This window comes from Etheostoma spectabile, chromosome 16, assembly GCF_008692095.1.
Source record: "Etheostoma spectabile isolate EspeVRDwgs_2016 chromosome 16, UIUC_Espe_1.0, whole genome shotgun sequence".
NCBI lineage: Eukaryota > Metazoa > Chordata > Actinopteri > Perciformes > Percidae > Etheostoma > Etheostoma spectabile.
The window spans coordinates 13,919,405-13,934,864 of record NC_045748.1 but is presented as its reverse complement, the minus strand read 5'-3'; the positions used below and the strand labels follow the sequence as shown (position 1 = coordinate 13,934,864).

At 38.6% G+C, this 15,460-nt stretch overlaps 2 protein-coding genes across 4 annotated transcripts in view; both read right to left on the bottom strand.

Annotated features, from left to right (window-relative positions):
* prkaa1 (protein kinase, AMP-activated, alpha 1 catalytic subunit) overlaps positions 1-7,964 on the bottom strand; it is a 9,672-nt gene extending 1,708 nt beyond the window's left edge. The window contains exons 1-7 of one of the 2 annotated variants that reach the window (XM_032540062.1): positions 7,716-7,964; positions 3,680-3,821; positions 2,330-2,423; positions 1,849-1,993; positions 1,488-1,575; positions 1,141-1,365; positions 469-988 (exon numbers count right to left, since the gene is read on the bottom strand). In XM_032540062.1, the coding sequence (XP_032395953.1) occupies positions 469-988; positions 1,141-1,365; positions 1,488-1,575; positions 1,849-1,993; positions 2,330-2,423; positions 3,680-3,821; positions 7,716-7,812 (1,311 nt within the window). In that variant the 5' untranslated portion in view covers positions 7,813-7,964. Of the gene's footprint in view, positions 1-468; positions 989-1,140; positions 1,366-1,487; positions 1,576-1,848; positions 2,147-2,329; positions 2,424-3,679; positions 3,822-7,715 lie in introns of those variants that run through there. The other variant, XM_032540063.1, reaches the window with a different exon arrangement.
* The window catches only part of aif1l (allograft inflammatory factor 1-like), a 27,838-nt gene that overhangs the window by 1,518 nt on the left and 10,860 nt on the right, over positions 1-15,460 (bottom strand). The window contains exon 6 of one of the 2 annotated variants that reach the window (XR_004335701.1): positions 15,007-15,441. Coding sequence is in view for 1 of the 2 variants with exons in the window: in XM_032540070.1 (XP_032395961.1) it covers positions 15,354-15,441 (88 nt within the window). In the remaining variant the exon portion in view is untranslated. Of the gene's footprint in view, positions 1-13,849; positions 15,442-15,460 lie in introns of those variants that run through there. The other variant, XM_032540070.1, reaches the window with a different exon arrangement.

The following is a 15,460-nucleotide window of genomic DNA, read 5'->3' as shown; positions in this document are numbered from 1 at the left end:
TTTGTTGTCACATACAGCAAACATCTCCTCACTATCCACGAGCTGCCTGTCCTCAGAACACACTGTAAAAAAAAAATTAAAAAAAAATACCTTGGTCTCTGCAGACAGCCTTGGGTCTACAAACGGCAACAAAAATAAACTGTGCCAACTTGCACCATGAAGTATACACAAATGTGTTCCAGCCAATAACTGACAAGAAGGATTTGGGGGTGTGGGGTTACACACAGAAGGAAGGGGGCAGGATGAGGAGGAGGGAGGGGCAAGCTAGTCTCGTTTTGATTGAAAATACTTCGAACATCAACAAGAAGTAACGTCACTTAAAGCCCCTTTAAGTAACATAATCTCAGCTTTAATTACTGTTTTAATGTGTAACCACAATTTCATTTTACTGATTTCAATTACAACAAATTAAGAACCAAGTTAGGCCTTTTTTCTCCATATGCCCTTCTCATGGAGTTTATTCCTTACCTTCCATTCATAATCCAGCTGTTTCATGGCACGGCACACTTCAGACATGATGTCATTGGGTCTACTCTGACTCCGGATACCCAGGTGCCACTTGGCCCTTCTAACACCCTGGTGCTTGGACTTCTGGGGGTTCAATTCGTCCAGTGTGTGGCGTGGCCTGGGAGGAGTCTCCGCCAAGAGGAAGGGTACACGCTCAGGGTGGGGCTTGACAATGCCAGACACAGCTGCACCAGACGAGGTCAGGTGCTGGTCATCTAGAAAAGAGTCAGGAGGGCTCGACGCCAGGTAGAAATCCTTGGCTTCACTCATGATGCGACGATTGTCAATGATGAGATGGTAGGCGACAGCCAATGGATCCTGATGGTTGCGACTATATATGCAGGACAGGACCTCCTCCTCTGTGCACTCAAACTTCTCACATACCTCCTTGAGAGCCTCATCATCAATCATGTTGTTGCTGTACGATGGGTCCTCAGGGAACAAGTACTTTGGCAGGCCCTGTTTGAACCACTCATCCTCTCTGCGGGAGGAGAAATTATTTTTGTAGTTAAACAAACCACAGACCATGAATGCAACACTGACAATAAAACTAGTCTTACATACTATAATCTACTATAATCTGAAATGGTTATAGCCACAGTTTGACTTTGTAGTTAATCTCGTCAGGCTCACCGGATCTCTTTGATTGTGGCTCTTTTCATGGGGTCCACCTGCAGCATGTGTTTAAGGAGGCTTATTACTGACGGGTTCAGGTACTGCGGGGTAAAAAAGATCCCATCACAGATCTTCTTAAACAGTGTTGGCACGTGGTCGTCATCAAAGGGAAGCGTCCCACACAACAAGGCATAGAGAATGACCCCACTGCTCCAGATATCTACCTCTGGACCAGCATATAACCTAAAAGACAATTAAACAGAAGCAGTCCTATAATCATGAAAGCAACATTTTGTAGCAGTGCATAAGTTCTGAGTCAATGTCAACTTCTAATGATGTCAACAAGAAAAAAAAAAAAAACTTACCTTCCTGAGATGACCTCAGGAGCAGCATAGTTTGGAGAACCACAGCTTGTTCGTAGGAACTCTCCATCTGACATCATGTTTGATAATCCTGCACAGAATTTTACACTGTTATAATATGGTCAGTATCAGCTCCGATAGTGATAAGGCAAATTGGATTGGTGCATCCCTACATTTAATTTTTTTTTAAGTGCAATACTACCCGTAGAAACATTGTTCCATAGCCCTATTAGAAGTCAAAAACTCCACATGTTACATTTAATATAGAGTTAATAAACAAAGTCCTGTACTATTGTGCCCATCATTTTAACACTAAACCAAAGTCCCCTGTGAAGACCTGAGTTTAAGATTGAGACACACTTACCAAAGTCTGCAATCTTGGCATTCATGTGTGCATCAAGCAGCACATTTTCAGGCTTGAGGTCTCGGTGCACCACCATGTGTCTGTGGCAGTAGTCTACTGCTGAAATAATCTGCTGGAACAGCCGACGACTCTCCTTTTCATCCAACTGTCAAAGCAGCAATTATCCATTAGGTGTGATCTTCTCTGTGACTCAGTTAGCACATCACAGCTGACTGAGCAGCACTTCGTGTTGTGTTTGGATATCTTTTCCATCTGCCGTTTTTGGTTCACAGGTTGCTGTATCTGCACCAAAGGCTGGCTATAACACCAAGAAGTACATAATGCACTTTTGTGTTCTGGTCCCCTCACTGATAAAAAAATACACAATATCTGCTACATATGATAAACATTTGCTATACATGACAAGATGGCAAGAGTGAAAGAAAATGTGGGATATCATTATAACAGGCTATAAAAATGTTCCAGTATGATAGTGCTTTACCTTTCCATTTTTGCAGATGTAGTCAAATAACTCGCCTCCTGAGACATACTCCATCACCATGAAGATATCTGTAGGGGTGCTAATAACCTGATACCTGCAGACATCAGCACAAGTTCAAATCATGTGGTGATCAACAATTTGTAGATAGAACGCTGCTCAAATATAGACAGCCAAATATAGTGAGTTCAATATTATTACCTAACCCTAACCCTTTGCTGGGTGGAGCAATATTTGCTAAAGGAAAAATATGTGTTAAAATACCTTTCCGAAATAAGAATTGTGGTGCTGAAGAGATGTCCTGGCCTACAAGTTGTATTCTACAGACTGAAGAAAAAAATCTTTGTTGTGCATCTTTGCAAAAATCACACCAAGCTCATTTTAATATATTTTTAAAATGGAAATAGAATAATAATGCAAAAATAATCATTACCCTCTAACTTCGTGAATGATATCGCAATATCAAAACTAATCGCAATTACATAATTTCCTCATATTAAAAAGCCCTGCTGCCTAATCTTTCAGTATAAGGCTTAGTGAGAAATTCTTGCACCTCATAATATACACTGGCAACCAGCATCTATTTACACTACACTGGCTGTGTGGCTACGCTTGCACATAAGCCACATTTCTCCTTGCGATTGTCATATTCAACATCAAGCAGAAGAATAAGCTAAGAGGACAACTGAAATTTCTGTGAACAGTATTGTAACCCCTGCTGCACTGAATCCACAAGTTTTTAAAAATAGCCTACTAAAAACAGCTGCACAGTAATGATAAGGCGGCAGTGTTAAATTAAATTAAATCATCTTAAATCCAGCATCAGAAAATTGACATGTCTGTCTAAAAGGTTAATGTGGTAATGATTGCAGTATAGTCAACTGGGGTTTCAGTACATGTAACAAATGTTGACTAACTGCTCATCTTGTGTCATATTGCTTCTTTTTCTCCAGAGTTTACATTCTTGTGCATGCATGAAATGGAGTTGGTCTTTCAGGCAATCAGCCACACCTCATGGTCCCTTTAATGACCCGGTAACTGTGGCCTTGGTTCATTGCTGCTTACAATTGCATATCAGGTATGAAGTACCTTTGCAATTTTCTAAATATATTTTTAAATTAGTGACTTTCGGCAACAGTGTAGCCTTTTATATTAAAATGAAAGCTCAACAGAGAGCATAACCAATAAAGCAGCCAAGGACTGATGGGAGAAAAGACTGGGTCAGACAGATATTGTCCCACATGGATGTATTCTAAAACACACCATTAAAGCCTTAAAATAGCTCAGTGGGTGGTATTAATGTGGCGGCAGGGGGATTATGGAGCAGCAAGCAGGATGCAATCTAGGACTTACAGTTTAATTATGTGAGGATGCCTGAAAAGCTTGAGGTTCTGGATCTCCCTGCGTATCTTTCCCACCACGTCTAAACTGCGGATCTTCTGCCTGTTCAAGATCTTCACGGCCACTTGGTGCTTGGTCAGCTCATGTTGGCCCACTGCAGGATGAAACAAAAATTAAGCGAACATGAGTAAAACCAATTATAGTTTTGCATTGCCACACCTATCTCCACAGCCATGTGGAGGAAGGTCTGGCTACACCACAGATACATTCTAGGAAAAAAACAATCACAACCGTCCGCAAAATTGTCTCTTAATGAACTTGTTTTGGTGTTCATTTGCACTCGCAAAAGAATACGTTTCATATTAAATTAAATTTACGGTTCACACAATACGGTGACGTGAGTTATTTAAATTAGCTGGTTAAACATAATTTGCTCTTACCAGTGAACCAGTGTCCACAGCAATTGATGCCAATTGGTTTCAAAACAACCAGTTAGATAGTAAGCTCCGTAAACATATTCCTTGTAAATCTTTCCAATCATACACTGAAAGAACCAATCAGGCCTGCCGAATTTTCTTCAAAACTTGCCATTTTAGCATGTGGATTGCTAGCTTGAAGTTTGTGTTTGTTTCCCATAGCAAAGGGATTTGAGAGCAATCACAATTCAATTTAAACTTTTTTTCCCAGTAGTCAAGGCACTGCCACAATAAGAGCCACTAGATGGTAGAAGGGTACTTTACAACAACAGTGGGAGTTTTCAGAGTTTACATATTGCCCATGAGTTTAACAAGGTGCACCTGAATACCCAATGAAGTTCTGTCTGATCCCAAAGGAACTAATGTTTGTTGTTTGTTTACATAACTCAGGGGAAGGCAAAATGTTCACACTCCAGTGACCTAAGAGAAGCAGAAATGTTTCTGTTGTTTCTGCATCATCTCTGACTCCACCAGTGGACAGGGTGTCGGGGAAAATGCAGCTGCAGGCTTCTGGTAAGCTTGAGTTTGAGTTTTCTCTTGCACGACTAAAACAACTTTTGAACGAGTACATGTTTCACCAAAACAAGTTCCTTCCCTGTGCTATTTTGCAGAGGCACCGCCCAAAACAATTGTGATTGTTTTAAAGAAATGATAATAAACCAGAGCAAATATTTCTCCCTTCCCAGAATGCTGTGTGGACTAGCCAGACTCTGGCAATGCAAGACCAATATGTCTGTAACCGCAACATGCAAGATAAAGAACTACTTACAAATTTAAAATACAATCCAAGCAGATAGTTTTTATCTCACAGACATGGTTTAGTCAATAGTCAGTGGTTTTTAAAGGAGATACCCAAGCTAAAAGACATAGGATATTCATCTAAAACCCCAAAAGTCTTCAGTTTAAGTGAAAATTAGTGATGTCACAAAGATTTCACATGAAGCGCAATATGCAACAGCAGAAGTAGAAAAGTATGCAAACATATCAGAACAAATACCCAAAACAGAGAAAAAACATCTGAATGTGGGAAGAGGGTAGCCTGGCTCTGCCCTCCTACGTACTTCTGCTCAATTTTCATTTTCTTTTAGTACTCTGTCTGGGTTTGCCGTATATTCTTGCGTTTTCTTCGGCCAAATCTTAACTGGTTCAATCAGCGAACAGAGGGAGTGGCGGAAAATGAAGACGCTGATGTTCGGTAACCTCCAGTGAGTTCCGTACAATTACCTTTTTCATTTAAAATATCCTTATTATCACCGTGGATAACCACGATGTGGAAACCCTGTGTTAAATCCTTCCCAGCTTCATACGAGGCACCTGAAGTTGCCATACAGGCGTACTGTGCTCAGTCAGAAGAAGGGGACAGAATGTAGCAGCAGATTTTTTTCTTTACCTTTTTTCTTTTCTTTGTTGAAGTGATGTGTGTAGCCCAGAACGTAAGTTAAAACTATTCTGTAGCTTGCTAAACTGTCAAATGGGTTTTACTGCCTCGTTATCTTCAATAAGTGTTCTGCTACAATGTGGACGTTTAGGCTGTGTTACATATTGACATTTATTTGGAGAGAGAGTGAGATCTATATATAATCGGCTTGATAATATTGCTGTTGCTGTGTTTCTTATTGCATAGCTGATGGATGTGCAGATTCTTTACTATTACTTCCTTAATATTACACGTGTTGATATTCAGGTTGTGTTTGCTGGCAACGTGGAATCGCCAGTAAACAGACTAGCCTGTGGAGCTTCACTATTAAAAGGTGTATTCTTACACTGTTCGTCCCGTTATGGATATGTGTACTGTAGTAGATGTGGCTTATTCTTAGTATGTGGTACTAAGCAATATGTTACATTTATGTTAATTATTACAGATAAATGAATGTAATTCTTAGAATTGTTTCTGTTATATGCTGGTGGCTACATAACAACATTTAGTTTTGGTAAGTAAAGTTCATAGTAAGTCAAAAGCTTATTAATGTGCATTATTATTTGCTTATATTTCAGAACCACATCCAACTTCACATGTAACGTCAAATACAACTTCATAGTTAACTTCCTGTTGTAAATAAATCTTCCTGGATCTCAAAGTCAGACATCTCTGGTTGTAGTTCATACCGGACACCCTACAGCGGGCAAGTGATTCAGTAGCCTGTTTTCAATAGTTTTTACAAACCTATTGTTTATATTTTTGTAACATAATAAACACTGTTTGAAATTATTTCAGCTTGTGTAGGCCTATCAGTGCTTTCGGAACATATTGATCACACTCTTAAAAATACTGTGATAATACCGAAAACCGTAATAATGTTGGTCACTATAACCTGAGGTGAAAGTTTCATACTGTTACATCCCTAATCCAGAGTGGCTCTGGGCAGATCCAACAGTTTTAAACCTCAACAGAGTAACCGACTTCAAGGAAGTTAACACTTTTCAATGGAGAGTGCCCAGTCTCTGCAAAAAATTAAATGTACCTGAATCTGGTAGGACCAGGCTAGGAAGACAGCACACTTGCAGCGAGTTAGTAAACAGCTGCTATTGATTTACCATTTGTGCTTGTAGTAAACGATTAACAAAGTCTCCAGTAATCAAGACCATAATCATAGAGCAACAGACTGTGGTCGTCTTTCTTACAACAAAAAAACTCAATGTAGAGAGATTACTCCCCTGGGAATTAACTGACTGTAAAACAAAGAGTGGGATTGTTCTTTTTTGGAGGACCTTGTTGGTTCATTTAAATTGGGTATATTAGGGCTTAATCATATGTCCCTAGGAGAGAAAATGTACTACATAGGGGAACAAAAAGCAGTCTACAGAAGAGATTTGGGCTTTTAACTATCACATCAGTTGATAATAGCAACATATGAGTGGAAAATGTGAGCAATGCAAGTTGTTTTTTTTAATCCAAAAGATATTTGCTGTTGGTGCAAGCAAAGCTGTGTGTTGACATAATAATCGCGCCGCTCTCTGGACTGACAACATTGGGCGTAGATTCGGGTTTGCCCTACTCCCTCCCTCCCTCCCTCCCTCCCTCCCTCCCTCCTCATCTAAAAGCATATAGCTATGTCTCTTCATGGCAAATGCAACTCATGAGGGCAGAGTTAAGACTAAAATGAACTATCGAGCTGTATAACTTTCTTATATCACGTTGAAAATTAAAGAAGATAAAACGACAGGAAATCGGGATAACTAAATGCTCCTCGTTAATATGTAACGTTACCCGACCACCACTAACACCAATCAAGAAGGTTTACTTCACGGTGTCTTACCAAGCGACTTGTGGCTCTGGCTACCGTTAGCTCACAACGCAACTGTCGCTTACTGTATGTGTAACATTAAATGTGGCTAAATTGATGCTAATGTCGCTAATACTTGCATTGTGTGGCTGTCGCTGGCAGCTGTAGCCACATCCCAAAAAAACGTCATGCTTGTCAAAAACAAGTTGAGCAAGACAACAAGTGTGCTACCTTGGCATTGCGACAACTTAGCTATTAGCATGCTAAGTTAGCAGCTAAGCTAAAAGCTCCAATTGCCACCATCTTTCAGTTTGCAGGATGCACAGACGTTAAGACAGTCGGACATACCTTTAACCTTTCCAAACGTCCCCACTCCGAGTGTGTCTCCGAGAATGTAATGTCCAATTTTAACTCTTCCTTCGTGTTTCTGTTTTTCCGTCGCCATCTTCCCGCAGTGGCCTTCCTGCGGGGTTAGCTAGCAGCAGGCAGAGATGGATCGAACTCCGCTGTGTGTGTGCGTCTCTACTCGAGCGGCTGCTTCGCACGGAGGGTGGGAGGCGCCTCTGCTCTTGCGCGATTCGTCAAAGCGTAGGCAACGTAGTATGTTGCCTTCAAATGCTCCCAGTAAATTCCACATCTGGGTGTGATTATCAACTTTACATGGATTTAACTTGTTTGTGCCTGGAAAATAAGTAAGTAGGCAATATGGCCATTTTGAAATCAAGGTCAGAGTGAATAGTTTAGAAGATGTATATCAGACGTAGCCTACATGTGACAATTAATGAGCAACGAAAGTAGGACAAAACTGTAACAGAATCTCAGTAGCAAACATGAACAAATGTAACAACATGAAACATTAATTATTTACAGAGAAAGCTAAACAGTGGCCCAAGCACTAATGGAACTGTGGATGAACTCGGCACTGTAGTGCCACATAAGGGCCTTTTTTATCAGTCAGACCAACGTATAAATGACCTTTGTCTAATACATGGTAAACAAAATTAGATAATAACTGGAAAAAAGCCTTGTACATAGAGTTTCATGGGAATGTAATGCTGTGGTCACATTATGTGGCTCAATTAAAAAAACAAAAAAAACAGTGCCACTCCCAAGCATTACTCAGTGCCAAAAATGTTGTTTGCAAAGCTTCACACAATGAGTTCATCCTTGTTCCCTGAATGTACTCCGTACTGCAATCAATCAAATTTCTTGTCCAATTTCTTCTTCTTGTCCCATTGTGCTCCTGAAATTACATGAGTCTGGCAGTCACACTATTATCTGTCTTTCTGTTAACCTGGCAAATTTGTCATGTTGAACGTTACTCACACTTTACTTAATAGCCACACTGAAACATGCTCATACATCTATACAAATACCATTTGTCCAAATAAACTTGATCTGCTGTTTACTGAGTTATGAGCTTGTCAATTTGAGAAGAGCAGAACAGCAAGCCAAACAAACCAGACCAACCTCAACTAAGATATTGTTTAATACTGTAAGGGCCTGATCAGAGTGAGGCTGTAAATATATGTCTAAACAAGGCCCGAAGGAGTAGCAAACTGTTTGCACAGCTGAATATACAGTTAGCTGAAACACAGTTAGGTAAGAGATGACACCTCAGTAGTTGACCTTTATCCTAGATACATTACTCATACCCTAATGTCTCCAATTATATATTCATGAGAACATTATGTAAAGACAATTCTGGATATTGAAGACATCACATGGGTGGTGATGGGACCGTGATATGTAGGCCTAGTTAACACACACACCTGTAGTCTCTTGTACAATCTAAAAGAAACAATAGTCTCACTTTATTTTTGGTACACTAATAAGGCATATCAGCCATAATTTTATCAACTAGATATAATGGGGTCTTCATTAGACAATAAACAAACACAGTTATACCCTAATTAGACACCATATTTCTAAATTATGCTGTCGTTGGAAACTGCATGTAATGTCATTTTAGAGACAAATTATACTATACTTAGACACTAATATAACAATGTAACTAACATTACAAATTACCTTCTAAGATCAAACAATGTAAAATAACAAAGGGTCTTACTTTAGATTTCCGTACCGTTCTGGTCTAATATGTCGCTAATTACCCATTAATGAACTGTAAAAAAAGGTGAAAAATAGTATATGCAAAGTTGTTATAGTAGTAATAGTAATTCTTTAACTGAATGTCTTGATGAGACCTTATTCCACAGTTCAGAGCATCTCTGACATGTGGGACAGCTGTGAACTCCCTGAAGGCCTTCTGTGTTGGCTTGTAGATCTTACAGATGTGACTTTTTTTTCTTTAGTGCTAATCTGAATCGATCTCAGCGTTGTGAATATCTAGTAAGTCAAAGGCAGCTAGACGATGCTGTGTGGTCTTAATGATGGTTCTTGGGTTTGAACAGGCCACTTATTCTGTATCTCCTGAACTGTAAGACTGAGAATGAGACATGTTGTGAATAACAACGACCTTGTCAGGGTGTGAAGAAATGCTCAGTGACAGTGATGGATGACCAAACACCCTCGAAGCGTTCCAAATCATACCCCAAAGCACAATGAAGTACAGCATGCAGTAAGGGATATTCTAAATAAGCGCAAACATCTTTTATTTTGTTAACCCAAAGTACAGGCTGAACAAATACAAGTTTCTCTGTGAGCAGTGAGCAATTATTAAAGAAATAATGGCCTGGTAAACGGTTTCCATGACTCCCCAGAGAGCTCTGGTAGGAATTAACCCTTAGTACCAAAAGTCCTTGTCAGTGTCACTTAGTTTACATTTGCATGTATGTGTGTGTGTATATGTGTTTGTGTGTGCTGTGCTCACTATATATGCTTTATCTTTATGAGATTAAAGAATACTGATTAAGTTAAACATTTTTTACATAGTTTCACCTTTTGAGGACACAAGACGTAATTTAATATCAATACAGTACAGAGCATATAGGTCAAGCATGTTTAGTTCTGGTCTGTTTCTTATATGGGAATCTCAGAAGTGAGGGCCAGTAAATGGCTTTCTGTGAATATGTTTGTATTTCTTTCAACCAATCCAGACCTTGTGTAAAATAGATTTCTTCACAGCTCTTATCAGAAACCTGCAGATGACCCAAAGTCTTCTCAGTGGTGACATCTTGTGGTCGCTTTTCAATTTTGCACGTGCAATTTGTCCATTGAGGTTCTGGTCAGCTCCAGTTGTCAGTTGTGAATAAGCAGATGAGCTGCTCAAGATGAGAAGAGCTGCTCTTTGAGGGTGAATCATAAGTTTGGGCATTAACGGTGGCTGTAAAGGCTCTGCTACATATCCTCATACAGGGTTTTATTTAGCATTTATTTTAGGAAATAGGTCAAAGGTTAAGTGGTGTGTTACCATTCAAATGGGCTGAAAAGTCATTCAAAACATTGTAGCAGCTTATCCAGAAAGTGGACACCTCTTTTAGAACTAGAACTATTCATAAGACACAAAATTAGGTCGTGGTGCAAAATTAGGTCTTTAATGTTTAAGTGCTTGTACTGCACTATAACTTTTATTCTCGTATTTTTATCTTAATCGTTTTTAACTGCTCTTTAATGTTTTATTTGAAGCACTTTGAATTGTCTTGTTGCTAAAATGTGCTATACAAAAAAAGCTGCCTTGCCTTGCCTAGGTTGTGGACAATTTACAAATTATTTGTTCAAATAGTGAGATAAACCAATATATCCACTATCCACTAAAATGCTCTTTTGATCAGATAAATACATGTCACATAGGTGGCAGAAGCACTTTTTTAAGCATCTCTTCAAAATAAAGCAATGCCTATTTGCGAGTCTTGTGTAAAAAGTGTGAATGTGTAGTTTTCTTTTGAAAAGAACCCACCAAAGTGTTTGGGTGTGACTCAATGTGTAGCATGTATTAGTACTCGCTATGTATTGTATTGTATGTATTAAAAGGTTTGTACACAAAACGTTCAGACAGGCATTTAGGTAGCATGTGCTTCAAACTTGTCTCATGTCTGTTTTTGTATATTTTATCTGGTGTTGCAGTAGTCCCTCTCTGGTGGTTCAGTGCATTAGCAGCTCAGTAATCAAGGCATTAGTTCTATCTATGGTGGAAGAAGTATTCTGATACTTTACTTAACTAAAAGTTCTTATACAACACTGCATAAATACTCACAAAAAAAAAACATATATTATTTGAGCCAATATTGTGTATGTTTACTTGGGTTTGCCTTAATTATAGATGACATTTGCTAGTTGATGAAAATCTTAATTGACCCCCACAGCTCAAGACAGATTCCTTTAATACTACCAGTCCATTAAGGTTGTAATCCTTATTAAATTTAGAATGTTTGTGTTACTTATGGAGGAGATGTGGGTCCTCATTTTCCATGAATCCATTTAAGGTCGTGCTTTACCTCCAGTTTTCTCATTTCCTTAATTCCAGTCAAATATCTTACTCGTGTCCTGACTCAGAGGGACCAGTAGATGACAGTGTCTATGCAAGAAGAGAGCTGACACTGAGAAGGTTGATGTCCTGTGCTACTTTACACTGCAGTGTTGCATTCACTAGGCCCATTTCCACATCAGCCATGGACAATTAATTCCCATCCATACAGAAGGATACACCTTTTCACAATTTTTTTTTTTTTTTTTAAACCTTTGACATTTACTTGACTCAGCAATAACTAGAAATAGATCAAGATTTAAAAAACAAACAAACAAGCCAGTCAAACTGGGTATACTCTAAATCTGCTCAGCACATAGCTGAAGCACACTGACTGAGGACATACAGAGAAATAAACACAGAGACGCCTGAATGTGGCAGCACTGCAGCAGAAAATCTAATGAGACATTCTTTTAACCAACCTGACACACAACTTATGTCGTATATATGTATATATGTGAGATCTAAAAAAGTAGATGAAATACAACGAAAGGCGCTAAATAAACTTGATGTGGCTAACTTTAAAAAAACACAGCAGATGAGGTTGGACCTAACATTTGCCCTGGGCTCAGTGTCATCATTAGCTGAATGTTGTTTTATATTTTCCTTACATGACAATCTCAACACTGTCCAACTGTTATTTCCTCCACTGGCCTACATAAACTCCTGGCAGTTTATTACACGCTAGATTGATTATCATTTTAATTACCGAGGCGCTTATAATAATCCTATTGGATCAGCCTCTTAGAATGCTTATTAAAATACTGCTTACACTATTCCCAACCCAAGCACCTGCTTTCCCAATGAAATGGAATATGAATGACCTTTGCAGTGAATAGAGACAATCAAAATCAAAACGACAGTTTGCACTAGCAGCTATTAAGTTTTCTATAAAAACATTTTATTGATCAGGAGTATGAATGCATACAGCTGCACCTGCACATGTTAACAGGACAAGTTAAATGAGAAAAAATATGGAATGAAAGCATTATTACAACACTCAACTTGTTTTCACAGCCAACAATTCCCTCTCTCGCCTGTGAACAAACTGGGAGATGATCATGATCTGTGATTGAGATTTTCTTAATTGCAAAATTTATAATTCATAGGTTTTACCTTTACATTTATCAGCACTGGTAGCAACACGTGCTGCAATGGGATCTTTTACAACACATAAGGCGCTGGTAATGAGTACAAGAGCCCCTGCTAAAGTTGACTAAAAAGAGGAATAAAAAATAAATAAAAAAAATCATCTTTTGGAAATTGATTGCGCTGCCTTAATTAAAAAAAAAAAAAATCCAAACTTTAAGACACCAATGTTCTTTGTGAATAAATAATGTATCGTGAATAAATAAATGTTCTTCCATGGAAAGTATCCCATGCCAATCTCTAGGTATGGTGAAGGGTAGGTGATGATGTGGGGTTACTTTAACTCCAAAGGCCAAAGGAACTTTATCAGGATGCATAGCATCCTGGATCCATGAAATAACTGGCTTTTAAAAACAAAAATCTGCCTGCTTCTATGGGAATTTAACATAGGGGTTTGTATACTTATGCCCCCTCTATTTTAAGGAAGAACATTTCTTTATTTACGATACATCATTCATTCACTTGGAAAATTGGTGTCCTCAAAGGTTGGATTTTTCCTCACTTTTTTTTTTTTAAATTAAGGCAATAAGATCAATTTCCAAAACAAGATTTTTTACTTTTTAGTCAACTTAAGCAGAGGTACAGTATACTACAGTGTAGTCATGAGCAGCCCTGTCAAACTACCCCTAGCTTGATGGACAGCCAATCGTTATGACTGTGGAGTTGTTTGTAAGCCAAGCCCACTCAGCTTTCATATTAGGTGATGTGACTATATTTCCCTCTTAATGTAGCATGTCATCTCCTGCATTAAACATAATAGTGGAAATTTGTTCTGAACAAACACTGGTGTTTACTAGTGAAATAAAAACATTACTATTTGCCTAATAACATGTCATTTTACACCCAAATTCAAAATTAGTCTTATGTTTAAAAAAGATCTCTATTATAGCAATAAACATTTAAAAACTTAAGTGTAAGAATTATTTTAATTCCTTTGGTGTCTGCAAACAATGTGCATCTTAACAACATTAAAAGATGTAATATAACTATAACACTCAAAACAAAATAACAGTAGTTTAACATGTGTTAAGTGGGTTAAAAATACGAGTACCAAATTCACAATAAGTAGCGTGAGTTACAGGAACACGGAGGCACAAATGACTGAATTCACAGGACAATGAACACTTCAACAGAGAGGGAAATGATGTGAAGAAATGCTAGGGAGAAAAATGAATCCAACACAAACTATTAAAACATTAATGAAATATATGGTAACCTGAACAGTCAAATCACCCAACAAACAAGTTAAACGCTTGCTGTGACATAAACAAGTCATGGTAAGAAAAGGGGAAAAAACATTTTAAAAAATCCACCACTCGTGAACATCACTCACTCAGAATGCATTGGAAACTTCATATCAATATAATTCAACAAACATCACCAAAACTGACATAAAAGAAAACATTATTTCCCATTTTTATGTAATTAGTAAGCTAAGAGGAGTGTGAACTGAACACTTCTGTGCACTTCCTTTGTTAATCTGTGTTTTGGCTCTACAGTATCTGCATGTTGAGGCACTTGGAAAGGATATGATTGTACTGTGTGTAGTATACTATGTACATTTGTTATGTTTGTGTGCCTGTAAATCACACTCCTTCCAAAATTAACATGTGCTTCACCTTACAGATCTAAATACGGAGTGAGATTTGCTGTTCTTTAAGCCACATACTGAAACTGAAAGTCTGAAAGTCCCACGGTCAACATGATCTCCTATTCTTCTGTCAACTAGTGAGTGAATGTAATAAACACAGCAAAGCAGTCATCTACAAAAAAATATTTTTCAGACAATGAAGCGGCCATGACAACCTAGTTACTGATTCCAGATCAGTATTCCAGCTCAAAGGGCTTTGACCGAGAGGAAATAGGGCGGGCCTGTTATCTCTGGCACCAGATCTAAAGCAAGACGCTGACTAAGATAAGCCTGGCCGGAATCCATCCGAGACCACAGAGGACAGTGCAAAAAATGTGTTGAGAAAAATGCTTCTTTTCTCCTTATGCTTCTCCAAAAGCGTTCTACTATTGCAACGTTAAAATTAACGCGTCCCAAAACTGAAACAAAGAAACAAGGAAAAACAACCTCTGGAGAATTTGGAGTCTTCCCTTAAAAAAATAGAGTAGATGAACCATAAAATGCTTACTACAAAATGTAATTTATCAAGCAGATTACAACTACTAATGCTACACTTCAATTAAAAGGAAAAAAGATGAATAATAATATTCACAGTCAAACATCATTTAGTGAGTTGTGGGCTCAGTCTTCCAAATGACACCTTGCACACACACCGTATATTACAAAATTACATCCTCAATCACTGGTCCCACACTAATACAACACTCCACATGTTAAGAGACAACTCAATTTCACGCAACCACCTCTTCTTCACTTGCAGTCCAGAGGCTGACATCTACAGTTAAGGCAGGCTAGCAATGTCCCGCTTTGGAGGGGGTCCGTCTGGTTTGCAGGGAGTGCCGTTGGCTTTGTCCTCAAATACCAAGACTCTGCAAAGGGAGGTAGGGG